General features: G+C 36.6%; 1 protein-coding gene across 6 annotated transcripts in view; it reads right to left on the bottom strand.

The window, feature by feature from the left end:
* Positions 1-15,728, bottom strand: part of LOC134535060 (enhancer of mRNA-decapping protein 4) — a 102,015-nt gene extending 86,287 nt beyond the window's left edge. Inside the window, exons 1-4 of one of the 6 annotated variants that reach the window (XM_063373929.1) lie at positions 15,567-15,728; positions 13,183-13,262; positions 8,908-9,113; positions 3,818-4,010 (exon numbers count right to left, since the gene is read on the bottom strand). In XM_063373929.1, coding sequence (XP_063229999.1) covers positions 3,818-4,010; positions 8,908-9,113; positions 13,183-13,262 — 479 coding nt within the window. In that variant the 5' untranslated portion in view covers positions 15,567-15,728. Of the gene's footprint in view, positions 1-3,817; positions 4,014-8,907; positions 9,114-13,182; positions 13,263-15,476 lie in introns of all 6 variants that reach the window. The other 5 variants (XM_063373913.1, XM_063373906.1, XM_063373946.1 and 2 more) reach the window with 5 other exon arrangements.
* Positions 15,729-16,635: the final 907 nt, after the last annotated feature.

The raw sequence follows: 16,635 nt of genomic DNA, 5'->3' as shown, positions 1-16,635 counted from the left end.
TGCTTTGACGAATTGCTTCATAATACCCAATTTAATGTGGAGTGGGGGCAGAAGAACTTTCTCTGGTTCGACAAGATTTTCTCTTAACACGTTTTTAACTCCTGGTACTAATGCTTCTCTTCTTGGCCACTCCTTTCTAATCCAATGTGAACTTTTGTCTCTACTGTCCCATTCACATATAAAGCATGGGAATTTTGTGTACCCTCCCTGCTGTCCCAGTAACATCGAGATCACTTTTAAATCTCCACAAATCGTCCACATATGTTCATTATAATTAATCTTTGACAATATCATTTCTAAATTTTCATAACGCTCTTTCAAGTAAACAGAGTGGGCTACTGGTACTGATGCATACTTATTACCATTGTGCAGAAGTACGCCTTTAAAACTTCTCTTTGACGAGTCAAGGAAAAGACGCCATTCATTGCTATTATACTCAATATTAAACATACCCATTAACGCTGTTATATTATGGCAGTAAACCAGTTCCTCATGCTGAGTGAAGAATGGAGTGAAATGTTTTTCACGGTTTCTGTACCAGTAGAAAGAAGTACCTGGAGCTAATAAATTTTTTTCTTTCAGTCGAGAAGATAGCAACTCAGCAGATTCTTTAGATAAACTTAAATCCCTGATCAAATCGTTCAATTCACATTGGGAAAACAGTTGAGGTTCACTTTGAGGTATATAGAATTCTTCATCACCTGAAACAGTGATTTCTTCTTCAGATGTTTCTGGTAGTGATATATCATCTAATGACTTTGGAGCAACGGGTACTGGAATATCTGGACCATGGGGAACAGGACGCATAGCACTCTGAATATTTGGATAAAAAATCTGTTTCTTATTAATCAAATTGTAACCTTGAATATCGCAAGAACAAAAATAGCAATCATCTGAATGATTACGAGGCTCTCTCCAGATCATGGGGATTCCAAATCGAAAAGATTTTTTCTTACCTTGGGTCCACTGACGAAGTTCTTCTACACAAATAGAACACACTTTATGTGGTGCCCACGATTTGTCTTGGTCCCCTAGCTTCATACCAAAATAGGCAAAATACGCTGTTTTCACAAAATCAGTAATATTTCTCTGTTGTTTTTTCACAATAAAACTTCCACAAATATAACAAAACTTATCAGGAGAAACACGACATCCTCTGGAGGTCATTTTATAAATAAATAAATAAGTCAGTGGTCAAAAAAACAAAAAACACACACAAACAAAACCAAGAGCAAATTAGATTTTATACGACTGTAAGACCACGTTAACTGTGTCAACACCAAGGGAACCTTCTTCTTCTACCTTGATAGTTATGGCCTTGGGGGGTACCCGTTCAGCCAGAAATGAGCGTGTCCTTATACGAAGCTTTTTTTTCTTTTATCATATCTTATCAATAAAATCTCTGTACAATTCGTCCATATTCGAATCATTATCATGCCCTAATCAATCAATTTGTAGCTTGTAAATAACACCCATGCCTTACCCGGGACTCGAACCCAGAACCCCTCGCACCGTAAGCCGGTGTGCATCCGACTACGCTACGGAGGTCGGCACACCAAGGGAAGAATGATAGAAGGAAAGTAAGAAGTGCTATGAACGAGAAGGACAGAACATGAAAAATCCTGTTAGAACCTGATTGAACATGTTCTTGGCTGTCTGGCGGCCAAGAACCTCTTCACCCTGGCTGCTCTCATTCCTCTACCGAAAGTCATCTTTATCACCTGCTCTTGAACTTTAATGCTTTTATACCAGAAATCTTTAAAACAATTAAAACTAATTAGACCCCGCAATTATAATTATAAATATACAAAATCAGAAAACATTAGTGTATGCATTTACTCCTGAGGGGAAAATTGTAATATAACAATTGTACGGTAAGTATATTTTGTAAAAAAACTGTACGTGATGGACTTTTTAAAATATTTTTCCTGAATTGAGCACACTAAAATACTTAAGAATCACCCTTTAAATTCCAAACAATTTTTTCATCGCAGGCCTGTGTAATTGCTGTTTGTATGTTTATGACCTATGATTTTCTGTTTACTCATGGTGATCAGTTGGGCAGAATAGAAGTTGATGCATAATTTAGCAGCGAGTTACAAAAAATGGATAGCATAAAAACCTCCATGAAAAAATACTTAGATGTGCCAACTTTCATTGTGATTGGTCAAATGGTGTCAGAGTTAATGTCATACATATATACCAACATCCTATTATAGTATATGTATACCCCAATGAGCTACTGGTAAAAAACTTACGTAGCTACAAAGACAAGGAATATTGTTTTGACATTAAATTATGATAAATGTAGGTAATTTGAGTAATTTTACATATTTATTAACAATGTTAAGTTACGTGTAAAAAATTCATAAAAATAAAAATTAAATTTGTTATAATTAAAATTATAAAACCTTGACTCCACCTTTAGCAAAACCTTAGAAATTGTAAGTTTTATATTATGTTAATAACATAATAAGGTATCAAAGTTGATTTCTTCACATGATAAAAAAGGACAGTTCCTATTTAATAACTGGAATTTTTTCATTAATCAGGTATTTTTTTTACCATATGGGGTTTTCACTGTCTAATGAGGGTATAGTGCCAATTTAATGGGATTCTTGTTTGTTTTAGTAGGAGTTCTGTTAAATTAAAAGGGTGTTTAAGAAAATCAGTAAGGGCATTATTATTTAAACAGGGTTCATATAATAAGGAATTCATAAAAAAATAATTGGGAATAATCAGTTATTACTTAATATGTTACATTTACAGTATTAATTAGGTTTCTTTTACTTCGAGATACAGTGTGATTTTAATTTTACTGTTAAACACAAACAGTACTGGCACACACAATTTAATATATTTTGGGTCCTCAATTAAATGAAGGTATCTATTTATACATCATCATTAGGAATTATTTATATAACACCAGGTACTTCTATTAATCAGGAAACATTTAATAATTAAAGGATACAAATCTCAAATGTGAGAATTAAACCTGAAATTGGAATATTTTAAAAACTGACTCAACACTACTTTCCAACTGAAGTATTATTACGTACTTATGAAAACTGAAGGAATGTATCTATACTTCTAATGCACAAATTTATACAAAACTTCTGATTATATAGGAATAAGTCACTAACAATAGATACAGAAAATGCTTCTTGTTAAATAAAATATTTGTGCTAAAAGTTTTTCAGTACTACAAACTTTTTCAACATATAGGGTAGGCCAGTACTGAAAGATCTTGTTAAAGTGTGTATTATAAACATTTGCATTAAAGAAAAAAAAATAATTTTACATTTTGTGAAACAGTGAAAATACATTCACTATAAAACAGTGTTCTGTTTCAAAGTTATCACTATACTATTAAATATATATATTTTTTTAATTCAAAGTTATTTTAAGTAATGCCATGCAAACAAAAACCAAATTACAATGTGAAAATATTCAAGTGACAATTTTGAATTCACACATTATAAAAACACGTATCTTTATGATCCTTAAAAAATAATAATAAAAAAAGCAACCTAATCTATATTTTAATCAATAAAGCCATTTTTTAATAATAATAATGAAAGAGGTAATTTAATAAGACTTATGTTCATGATATTAATTTAGTTCAATTCTTGTATTTTTTTCTTCTTCTGATCTAGTAATCTTATAAAAGTAAAAGTGTCAGCACCAATTCAACACCACCATTTTCACTTAATTCCACACATTCATTTCTGTTGTGCTTCTTAAAGAACTTTAATTCACTATCTTTCAAAAATTACCTATTATAAGCACATCATCCACATAAAGCAGTAAAGGATACACCATTTGCGGGCCATCTGGATCTTGTATTTCATACACAAAAAGGTTTCCAAACTCATCCACGGATGCTACGACAACCTCGTCGTGTTCGTGCGAAAAGGCAATGTCTTTAATTTTGCCAAGCATTCCTCGAAGCAGAGTTCTTTCACCAGTCTTGCGATTCACCACTCGAACAGCACCTTTAGTGTTATTTGCTGCTAGGAATTTAACAAAATGAACATTACATCAAAGAATATTATATTTTTATGCATTTCACTATTTATTTGTAACAACTTACTACAGTAGAGCACCCCTCAACCGGAATCATTGGGGAGAGGTCTATTCCGGTTATGGGAAAATTCCGGGTAAGGGGAGTTGCGGTAGGGCCGGTTGAATGACCTTCATTCAAGCAAGCTGGCAGGCACGTGTTTCTTAACTCTGTAGGTAGGTGCGTGCGTGAGCGAGCGAAGAGGATAAGAAGAGGGTTCGGGGGAGGTAGTAGGACTACAGCTGCAGTGTTGTGTTACTTCTGTGTTGACGTGCTAGTGATTCACACTTCCGGAGAGTGTATAGTCACTGCCACGCACAGTTTACATTTCACATACACAAGAATAACACTTCAAGCATCTCATTTAAAAACACAGAGATAGAGAAATACAGGTAAATGTAGACTGTTTAACCATATATTAACGTATAAATATGTACATAATACATATTTGTACACTAAATTATTGTCTATAAACTGAAAGCAACACACGTTGGAAGTAAATGTTACTCGCTATCACGTGTGTCAGCGTGTGTAGTGGGAATCGGTGTGCATACTCTCGGGCCGGTCGGAATTTTCCGTTTACTTGACATAGTGAAACAATAACTACTTATAGCATAAACATCTTTATAGTAATTCACGTCCGACGCGAAAACCAGCCGTGTATTTACGCAATGCGTGGGAAAGACTGGCTATAATTAGATCTCTGACAGACGTGCGCACGCGTGCCTACAAGACATGTACAGTCAGGCAAAAGCAAAAACGCCTCGTTCCAGTGCGGAAATGTTTTGGAGGTGTTTTGTAATGTTTTAATATTGTTTGGGAAAATTAGTTCCTGATATTGGGAGTTCCGTTTGTGGGAATTACGGTTGAGGGGTGCTCTACTGTAATAGCTTTTGTGCCCACTGTCTTGTAGGCTATCTTGGTTTCAGGCATATCAATTTAGTAGATAGTACCAAAGTTTTGCTATAAATTCCAACATGCATTATCACTTGATCAGAGTTTACTAGAAGCTAGGAAGTAACTGTGTGGCTCTCAATTAACTCCCAACTCTGATGATGCCTGCTAGAACGCAAAGTGAAACGTCTGTACACTTTACCATTTTGACGCGGCTACACAGAGGAAGCCAAACTAGCCTATACAACTTACACTGTTCAATAGAAAAAAAAACATTACTCAGAAAATACATGTAACTAAACGACACAGCTACAGAAGATAGGTAAAATTCAAATGAATTAATTAATGGGTATCCTGATTTTTAAGGTTTATAGCAACATCACATTGATCACATCTAACTCCTTTTCATTGGTGCCCACACAAGCCAGTTAGCTGACATCATCTATTGAACAGTTGCTCCAGGACACTGCCAGAACAATTTGAAAGCTTTCTCTAATCTGATTTGAAGGTTCTCATGGCCTGTCATCATTTTAGTTCACTGCTTCAGGTTTGTGGCTATATCCATTTCTAGATTTCTTTGTATTTGACGTTTTTGCAAATCTTAAGTCAATTAAAAGGACAGAGTTCTTGCGTTTGGCAGTTGAAAATTTTTATATGGACCATGGTTATGAGAAGACACTATGAAAAAATAAAACCTCTAAACAAGAATGATATTGTACGGCCACTTACCAATTTTATTAATATAATTTTCAACAGTCAAAAAATAGTGTACCATTGTAAATTCATGGAGGACAGTTACATTTTGTTTTCTATATAAGTCATTGCTCACTGGCGAATTAACTGTTGCATGTAAAAGTATTTGAGCAGCCTTATGCTTATGCCTTGTATGCACATGCTAATTATAGTTGCAATGGCATTCCTAAATAACATTGTTTTGGTGTAACAAAAAGCTGAACCAGAATTCAAAGGGAGGATTCAGTGATAAAGAGAGCTTTGAGATTGTTTAAATGGACTTCAAATAGTTAATATGTCAAGATATTTGAGAACTGCAAACAAACTGCAGGGAATGTTTGTAAGATAAATAATAATAATAAAAATACACACTTTATAAGAGTAAATATTAAAAATTGGAACAGACCATGACAGTGAAATACTATTTGATGGGACTACCAAGAAACCCAGATGAAGAGGGTCATCACTAGATCCAGTTAATATTACCAAAAACCACAACAGCTGAGAACTACAGTTGGCCGAGACCATGACACGCAGAAGCAAAGGTTCCACATCAAGGTTTGGCTACTACTCATAGAAAGTACGATTATGATGAATCACAGTTTTCTATGATTCCTGGCAGGCAGCAATAGAGGGTCCTCTACGAGATCTAGCTGACTGACGTCGATAATAAGACTATGGAATCCATACAACCAGAAGGAAGAGCATGAACTCTACATACTTCCTATGAACTTCAAAAACCACTCATATCAAATGAGGTATATTTGTAGATTTTGGAATTAGAGTCTTTGATAGTTCATGTATGTTTACATTTGTTTGTTCTTGTTTAACTGCTAATCACATATCACATTTAATGCAATTAGCTCAGTCTTCTAAATTGCATTAACTTTTCTTTGTTTTATCCAATGATTTAAATTGTAATTTGTTGTGATTAATTTTCATGTTTAGAATCTATCATAAAATAGTTAATTTCAAACTACTGTTTTTTATTGATTTTACTCATGCTATGCACATCCTTTTCGTTACAAAGTATCATACTGAGAAACGTAAACGTTTATGGAAAAGGTGTCCTAAAGGTTTACACATAAATATTGGTATCTCAAGTGGTCCAATTCTTTAAGTATCTAACAAGCAATAAATAATAAATAAAACTAAAAGAAAAAATGCTGAAATAAACTAATTGTACAATTAAACAAGATAAACAAATCCACTGCTTATCAGAGATTCAAGCTCGGAGCCTTGTGATCCCTAACTCTCTGAAAAGGTAGTTAAGGTTTAACACATGACTATGTATAGTATCTCTAATATTACAGATGGCTAAAAACCACTAATGTGATGTCCTGATGATCACAGCCATGGGGACTCTTGCAGCCTTAAAAGTTTACCAGTATGCCCTCCAACAGACTAACAAGTTAAGGCATTAAGAGGCCAACCTTATCAGGAGTGTATTTGAGTTAGTGAGGCAGGACGATAAGTGTGATGCTTGCCTGTGATTTTAACACGGTGTCGGCTCTAAGCAAAAGGCTCTGAACTGGTGGTGCGCAGTCTTCTTGTTGAGCATATAGAAACTATGAGATTTGAGAATGTAACCATAACATTTAATAGCAGAGAAATAACGATAAAGGTGTAATGCAAGTCCATTGAATGCTTTCAAAAATCTCTACAAGGTGGTCCAGCCTAAAAATTATTATGAAAACACATGTTTTAGTCATTTTGACTCTTCTAAAAAAACTGTTTAAAAAATGAAATATGGAAACAGAACTACTTATCTGCCCTCAGCATATTCTTAAATGCTTTTTGTGAACAGACCTCAGTCAGGTATCTCAAACAGTTATTAAATAAAGTTTTTATTTTCTGAAGCTCTGTACACTGTATGCATGCCCAGGTAGGTGGGACCCTTAACTTGGCTTGGCTTATAGGGTTTTAGCAGCACCAAGTGTTCAGTAATAAGCTGTGACGTTTCGGTCGACATCGCAGTCTTCCTACTATTATTACTACTAGGCAACTGCTACCATTAAGCATTAAGATGGAGCCTGTAATGTCAAGTGAATTATGGTTTAACGTTTCGTTGACGTTGGGGTCATTAGAGACGGCAAAGGGTGATGATAAAGAGAATAGATTATTGACAAAATCAAAGGGTGGAGGGAAGCGAAAGAACCCCAAAGAAATATACAAGCTCAATTAAATTATATTAAATTCAAGAATATGCTTGAAATTGGATTTTAGCCCAATTTTTTTGTGACAAGGAGTTCTCCCTCTTACTATACTTTCCCATTTCCCGGATCTTTTTCCGTAGGATTTTCTCATCCTTAGCAGCCAATATTTCTTCCCCTCAAGTTCATTCCACTCCTGTTCCGTTCTAAACAGGAATGAGTGCTTCCCTCTTTCCATTTTGTCTCACTTCCTCTGGATCTTCCACTCCTCCCTCTGTACCCACCTTTGTGCACTTAATCTCCAAGATTTACTGAACTTCCTCTTCCCCTAAACCACTTTTAACAGCCTCACCAGTCTTTCTACCTTTCTCCTCCCTCGTAGTGTCTCACACCCCAGATCCTTGATCATCACTGATGGTCTTTACATCTTCCCCTTCCCTTAACCACCACTTATTCATCACCCATTTCATTGCCCTGCATTGTACCTTCTCCAGCTCCTTTACCTCCGTCACCAGGGCCGGGTCCCTAATTTCCACCCGCATACCAACGTGGAACATGCCTTTTCCTTTACTTTCCGTTACCTTTAAGGTCCTGTTGAGCTCCAGTCCCCTTCTCCCCTTTCTTACGACCTGCTGTACTTGCTATCCCTATTCTATTGCTCTGAAGGGTTACCTGCAGACATTTGTAGTCCTCTACCTCCTGTCCCTTCCACACACACACTTCCTTACATATTTTTCTTCTCATAAACCTAAACACATCTTATTCATACTCACCTACATTCCACTTGCCCTCAACCAGCCCTCCAAAGTTTACGGATCACCAGTCATCCACGAACATTATCAATCTACTCCTGTACCCTCCCATGGGCAATCTATCTCCCAGCTTTTCCCAACCATCTCCCCCTTGACCACTTTAAGCAGCCTCACCAGTCTCTCTACCTTCCTCCTTCCCTGCAGTGTGTCCCACCCCAGCAGTGGTAAACACAAACACCGTTGCTCCAAACTGCCAAAGTCTAAGCAGCTGAAACCCACGAGCCAGTGACCAATGGTGCCACGCATGCCTCACCGATGACGCCGTACGCCAGGATGCTGTTGCTCATGTGGACGGCCAGGATGTGGCCCGCGTGGAACTGCACGTCCCAGCAGAAGTCGACCACCGTGCTGGCCGTCATCTTGGAGCTGCCACTGTCGTGGTCGCCCGCACTCGGCACCACCGTCACATCCGTGCTCACCACCGGCCGGCACACCTCCGCGTCCGCCCCTGCGAAGCGGCTTCGCGCCCGTCGGACACAACAACCCGCTGTCTCTACCTTCTCTGGACATCCTTCCGCCAGACTTGCATGCACGTGCGTATCGTGCAAAGCTATAAATATACTAGCTAACAACCAGCTCCATCGCTCAAACAATTTTAAGGTATTGCTGACACTCTACCACTTTTAGAAAAGTTTTTTAATAGTTCCAAACTTTTTACTAAAGATAAATACAAAAAAAAATGAACAGGTATATACAGGTTTCATTTATAACAAAACTGTTTCAAAGACTGAAATTTTTTAAAGTGATAATGAGTAAGCCTGTTTAATTCCTAATATAGATTCAGTATATTGATTTGATAACTCCCGTATCAGGTGTTCAGTGATATATTTTTACCTTGATGAAATCTCATTTACATCATTTTCATTTTATGAGGTAGCTTATTTTAAAACTTGTGAAACACGTACCTACTTAGGTTTAATTTAGTTTTATGTTTTCTTTTGGGTTTCCACTTTCATTTAATTTGGTGGTATGCACAGAATAATTATAATTAAACTTACCCTTTCACCTCATTACAGATAACTAAATTATTTTAAGATCTTTGAGAGAATCACATTGTGCCAACTGTAGGTATTCAAAACTTCGACTAACTCAAAATTGGTCTAGAGTGCACATATGAGAACACATGAAAAAACTTGTTAGGTACTGAAAAAATATTTAAGTTCTAAAAGGATGTTATATATTGTCAATGATTGATTTCTTAAATAAAGTCTCTCAGACACAAACTATTGATACTATTTTTACTTTCTCTTTATAAAAATTAATTATTCACTGTGGTCGCCATCCAACCACGAAAACAAATACATGTTGAATGTACCAACTGGTCGCACAAAATATCAGCATCGACACCAAAACACAAATTTACTGTTGGTCAGTACCAAAGATTTGCAACTAAATCCCATGGTTGCTTACGCATCACGGTACAAGCCGAAGGATTCAGTCCTTAAAACAATGACAAAGTTAAGCGCTCATTGTTTTGGGCTATTACCAGCAACTATTATCGAAAAAATTCTAATTTAAATGTCCAAAAAGGTTTTTAAGTTCGGTGTAACTCGGACCACAGCTGCAAAATTGTCTCTTCCACTTCATTAATACCTATATTAAATGTGAGCAAACGCCCGACTTTTTACCTTACAGTACCTAATACAAACACTGACTCCATGATCAACCTTTTCTTCCGAGAAAGATAAGGATGCTCACAGACATAATTTACAACCTCTCACAAAATTACATATCAAAATATCAGCCAATACTGGTGTATGGCAATAGCATTTATTCACAAGTAATCCCGTGTAACCCTATCTTTCCCATGCTTACAGAACTCTGTCTTTAATTCTTATTATACTGGCAAACCTCGCATCAGCTAGCTTTCAAACAAAGAACCGTAGATAAAATACAAAAGAAAATTATGTGAACACACACAACACTTAACCAACCAGTAAAAAATAGGTACAAAGAACTTCCAATGACTTTTCCACAATAAAGTAAGCAAATAATCATAAATACCTACAAACATGAAATGTAAATTATGATCATAAAACATGCTGCAACTGTACAAAATACTTCTAGAAAGAATAATCAGCTGTTGTTTACATCATACAAGAAAACCTAAACATTGTAGTGCATTTGATATGACAACATAATAAATTGTTAATCAAGCTGTGTAACAAACGGGGAGGGCTGAAACCTGGGTCGTAAAGAGCAATGCTAGTTCAAATAATATCCAAATTGAGATACTTACGAATTATCATTTAAAAATAATCTTGGATCAATTAGAGTAAATTAAAATACATAGAAATAAATCTTACTAAAATGTAAAAACTTAATAACATGAAAGTATTACATTTCTTCCACGCTGGTAAATGATTACTTTTAATTCATTACATGTCATCACTCAAGATATACGACTTGCTATGGTGTCTTCAGCAGACAATGCTAGGAGTACATTAATCTCGCAGTGCTCACCTGTCTCCACACAGCAGAAGACAAAAGCTGACCACCGCATGATAAATCATTTCACCTAGTCTGCCATGGCTAAGCCATGGTTATTTCCCCATGACAATGACTGGAGATCCAACAAGCCTCCTGACTGTTAACTGATTAATGAAATGAATCATGGCTGCTACTGATCAACAAAAAGAATAATGGGTAGAGCCAAGATTTTACGGTGTTTTAAAAATGCAAATTTTGTCATTAAAAATAGTGGATTTTGTCTTTATCGACATTGAAGATTAAACATATGTAATAATAAGTGCATATAAAGCACAATAACGTTGATCAACTGCTACAAAAATTTGTGGTAAGATGTTTAAAATGTGTAGAGTAGTTATTGATAAGTTACAAAAAAAAAAATCAAAAAATTCAATATTATTCTATAATGTTTCTTAGTTTACAAGAAAGTTCAAAAAATTTTCAAATTTAAATTTTACTTTTGTCACTGTCTTATTATTACAATATTGTTAATATGAATAAAAATTAATGCAGTGTTAAATATCCAAAATCACAAGTTTCTCTGTAAGCCTTAAACCATATCTGTAGGTATCAGCTATAGACTGTTTTAGATTTACCTATAATAATAATGATAATAATAATAAATATTTAATTAAAACATAATATTTAAAATATTTAATAATTACCCTAAATTAAATATTTATAAAATGAATTCTATATTTTAACAGAAAAAATAAGTTAACTTAGGTGAATATTGCTACATTTTGTGTTTTTCTTTGCATTTTGGTGTTTTTAGGTGTACTGACTTCCATTTTGATGTTTGGCGGGGTATTGAATTTAATATTGTTGTTATTTTGATTTCATCACTAGTCATATAATCTTGCCTCTAATCATGGGTGATACTAATTAATGATATTAATCTTAAGTGCTACTGATAAATAAAATGAATCATGGTTGCTGCGAATGGGCAAAGGAACAGCCCATTTTACCCGAACAAACTACTGGTTAGGTCGCTTGAGCTGAACTAGTGTCTCTATCCCGTCAGTGCTGCTAGATGTTTGCTCCAAACACAGATCCTGCATGCATGCACACCAGCCTCTCTTGCACTCGTGCAAGTTTCCACGGTTTCCACGTAAATAGATAATGCTGTCTCAGGAACAGTTCAAGCTGACGAATTGCTGGAGTATCTCATACAGCGAGGTGCTACTGGCAGTAGATGGAGCCTTGACCGCAATATCTTGCGAGCACAATGCAAGTATCCAGGTGGTTTAGAGCATACTAGACTCTCTGAGGGAAATGCAAATCCTCACCTTTTCATTACAGTTGAGTACAGCTAATTCGGTCTAGATGGGATCAGATCCTGTCTGTATCACCAAAAGTCTGGCTTAAACAGAATTTACTTAAAAATGCACATAATATGTACAAGTTTTTGATGGGTAAAAATTAGAAATATATTATTTTCTTTATAAATTCAACTTTTAGGTTTTATACGATTGAATAAAGTAGGCCTAAGTTTTTAACTTACAAACTGATGTAGGATTGAAAAATTTTAATTCTACATGTAGCTTTTCACCTGAGACAGAGAATGGGGCTGACACTCCTAGGAGCCAGTTGCCCTACCCGATGGACAGACCTGTTGTTCCGGCCAGCCTGGATAATGCGTGAGGTGAGGCGACAAGACATACATGTGATTAAAATTCCAAATTTATTGACTGACCAGAACCAAAATCTAGTCTGGATTAAATCATGTCTGGACAGATGAGGTAGGAATTACCGGGGCACTGGTGTATTTTTTTCCTTGTGAATCATAGAGCTTGATCGTAGCTCCAATTACACACAAACCTTTACCATAAAATAAAATTTAAGATTTCAAGTCAATAAAAAAATTACACTGAAAAGAAACTTTTGACAATAGGTACTTAATTTCTTATGTTTAAATCAAGTGGCTTTCACAAGTATAAACATAAAATAACTACTAATTTCTTAGCTTCCTATAAAATAAAACAAAATTAAGTAGGTACGTTGCAAAAGAAAAAAATAATTAGCGTAACATTCTCAACAGAAATGTTAAAAACCTTACATTATTTGATTACAGTCTATAAGTGAAGGCGAAGCACTTATGGCAGCAGGCGGTTCTGTTGAAATAGCATCCATGGTCATCTGGGGAAAAAAAAAAAAAAAAAAATAATTAATGACTGAGAAAACATGGCTTTCTAAAAAAAAAAATAATAAAGAAAAAACTTTGGAGATTGTATTTAAAAACTTATTCTTCCTTTGGTTATTATCTTTCAAACCTGCTTTTTAAAATTTATACTATATTCTGAAATATTCTAATGTCACTGACATAACATAAACAACCTTCCGCACGAAGAGGGCTATGCAGAATTACCAGCAAGGGATAAGAATAAACATGACAAAATTAAAAGTAAGTCCTGAAAAATAAACGACAGAGATAAGTGACCATTTATGACCACTTAAGAGAACGGTGACTAGCTAGGTGAGTGAAAGTGAAGCGAAGATTGCACAGTAATTGAAGACAAGGGTAACTAGTTGGTCAGACCATAAAAGCTTTTCTAGGACAAAAATGGATATGCTGCAGAAAGAAAGGTTGGTGAGGATGTACTAAGTAATGAAGGGCATAGATTGGCAAAATGTACTCTGTATCTGTACTAGTATTGTTGTGAATATATATGAACAAATTGACTTGTTATATATCCTAGAACACTCTACTTCATGTGGGATCCACAGAACAAAAAAATAAATAAAAGCTGTATGTAGTAGAATATTTTTTTGGAAAGTTCAGACTGTGAGAATTACTGGCACAGACTGGCAGTGTAAGCTTCTATTATTTATCGATTACTGCTGTGAGAGGGCAAAAACCCAGTGGCAAGCATTCCTCCAACTTTCTTCACTCTTCTCTTTAAGTGAGTCACACTCCCAGCCAACACACACTCCTATTCCAATACAGTCTATTTCCCTATTGTACTGACAACCATAAATTTTTTCCCTTTTGTCTTTCTTCACTCCTTAAAGACTTTCCTAGTGTTTTCTCTCCTAGTTCTAGGTTTCCCCATCACAACTAGTCTCCCCACCCTTCCATTACACTCAGCACTTGATAGACTCTAAGCAGCCTCTCTTGCCTTCTGTCCTTTAAGCTGTCCCACCCCATACCTTCATCAGCTCTGATGGGCTATTTAGATTTAGATTCTTTCCCTTACTGCTTCTGATTCTCCTAGTTAGTTTCTTTCCTCTGTGTCCTTCCAGTTCCCTCTCACACTGCTGCTGGGTACTCCCAACGTGGGCCAAACCATTGTTGTATAGGCCTTTTCCTTAAAATCCCTGCTTCCTCCCCTTACACAAATCCCCGCATGCCCAGGCCCTGTCAAATCTTCTTAAAAACTTTCTCCACTTGCTCCCCCTCCCCAGATTTACTAGCAGCACTACCCCTAAATTTTTCTAGTTAAATGCCTCACCCATCACAACTCTACTTCAGTGGTAGAACATCTTACCAACATTCTTTTTCCTAGTAAACCTAACCACTTTCGTCTTGCCCACATTTATCGTAATGCCATTCCTTTCAACCTGCTCTTACAGCTTATTCAAATCCTCCTGGAAACCTCCCTCACCATCCCCATACATCCTCTAAATCTCATATACCCCTTTATTCCCTGCCTCACCTAAATTGTTCACCATGAAGGTGAACAGCAGTGGGCCGAGCACATTGCCTTGCGGCACCCCTGACATCTCATCCTCCGTACCTACCCTACGAGTCATGTTCCTAAGGAAAAGAAAATTGCCAATCCACTCCACCACCCTTCTGTCCCTTACGATACCCTCCACTATTTTCATAAATGTCTCATGAGGAACCTTATCCAAGGCTGCTTTAAAATCTATGACAGGTATTGATCTGCTGTCCCATATCTACTCCACCCACTCCCCCAGCAGGCCCGCCAGCTGTGTTTCACATAAGTAGCTTCTCTGAAAACAATGTTGCCTCTTGTTTAGCCACTATCTCATGTCCATCTCCCCTACTACATATCCGTGCACTAGCTTCTCCATGATCTTTACTACAGCTTATGTAATAGAAACTGGCCTATAGTTTGCAGGGTACCCTTCATTGCCTCCTTTTAAAAAAAGGTACAACCGATATTCCTTCCATTCCTGCGGCAATTTTAACCCCCTTCCTCCGCTCTTTACCTAGTAATCTGCTGAGAAATACCCCCAGGTAACTTTCTATGGCTTCTCCCCCCAGTTTTATGAGTTCATTCCCTATGCCATTCTTGTCTATAACTTTCCTGCTGTCTAGCCCTTTCACTATTTAAGCAGCCTTAAAGTTTCCTCGATACAACATGTGAATCTACGAATAAAACCAACACCATAGCAAGTGCCGGCACTTTTTACACTTTCTCAATTATATTAACTTGAATACTTCCACAACACCACGAGTACAGTCACTCAACATACACTTTCAGTTTTTTCAACTAACGAACACCTCTGATAAAATCCTATTTATTATCTACTTTCATTACATCATCATCCGAAAATCAAAATACACATTTTCAAGATATATTTTTTAAACGAGCAAAGATTAACACATAGATATGTAAACTCAAGTAGGCACACAAAGAAGGGAAGCCTTCTTCAAACGAGAGAGCCAAACGGCCGATCATGCATCTTCGGTTTTTTTTTCTCCATTGTAACTCATGATAACTAATGGTCAATTAGGTTAGGTTAGCTACATTATAAATCCTTTAAACATTGTGGACGGTTGACTTAGTTAGAATTGCTACATTAAAGATACTGTGAAATCATGTAAATTGTTTCCTAGCCCTGGATAGCTACATATTAAAAAGTTATTTGTTAAGCAACCATAAAATGATTTTACAGTATTTTTAATGTAGCTATACTTACCTAATAAAACCAACCATCCACAATGTTTTAAAGTATTTATAATGTAGCTAACCTATTCTAATCGACCGCAAAATTTAATGCCACACCGGTTTATACAATGAGATAGTACAGGGGGGGGGGGGGGGAAAAGCGAGCATTAATTCTGGGAACTTATGTTGTAGCTCTCTCGTCTGTGAAAAGAAGGCTTCCCCACAAAGAAACATATTTCTTTGATTAGACATCTTTATTTAATTTCTATCTACTACGCTCACTTCCACTCTATAATGACATGTAACATAGAAATCTGGGGGAAAACAATGGGAATTGAAACAATTCTAAATATACAAAAAAAAAGCTATTAACACCTTGACGCCGACTGCCAATGCTCCTCTATGTCGCATAGACCGCTATGCCTCAGCAATGTCTCACGAAAGTGTGTGCACCGAACGTGCTCGGGCACGCACCGGAGTGTAGGAAGTGCAACGGGGCGAACGCCACGTAATTAGTGCCACGTCGGCGAAGGAGACCAGCCGGGCAGTGGCGTAGCGTGGGTGGGGCGGAGGGGGCGGCCCGCCCCGGGCGGCAGCCCGCGGGGGCGGGTCGCCGGTGAAGCGGGTTGAGATCTGATCTATGATTCATTCAT

The sequence above is a fragment of the Bacillus rossius genome, chromosome 1 (genome assembly GCF_032445375.1).
Source record: "Bacillus rossius redtenbacheri isolate Brsri chromosome 1, Brsri_v3, whole genome shotgun sequence".
Lineage (NCBI taxonomy): Eukaryota > Metazoa > Arthropoda > Insecta > Phasmatodea > Bacillidae > Bacillus > Bacillus rossius.
Note: the sequence above shows the minus strand (reverse complement) of the source record. Positions and strands in the feature narration are given on the sequence as shown.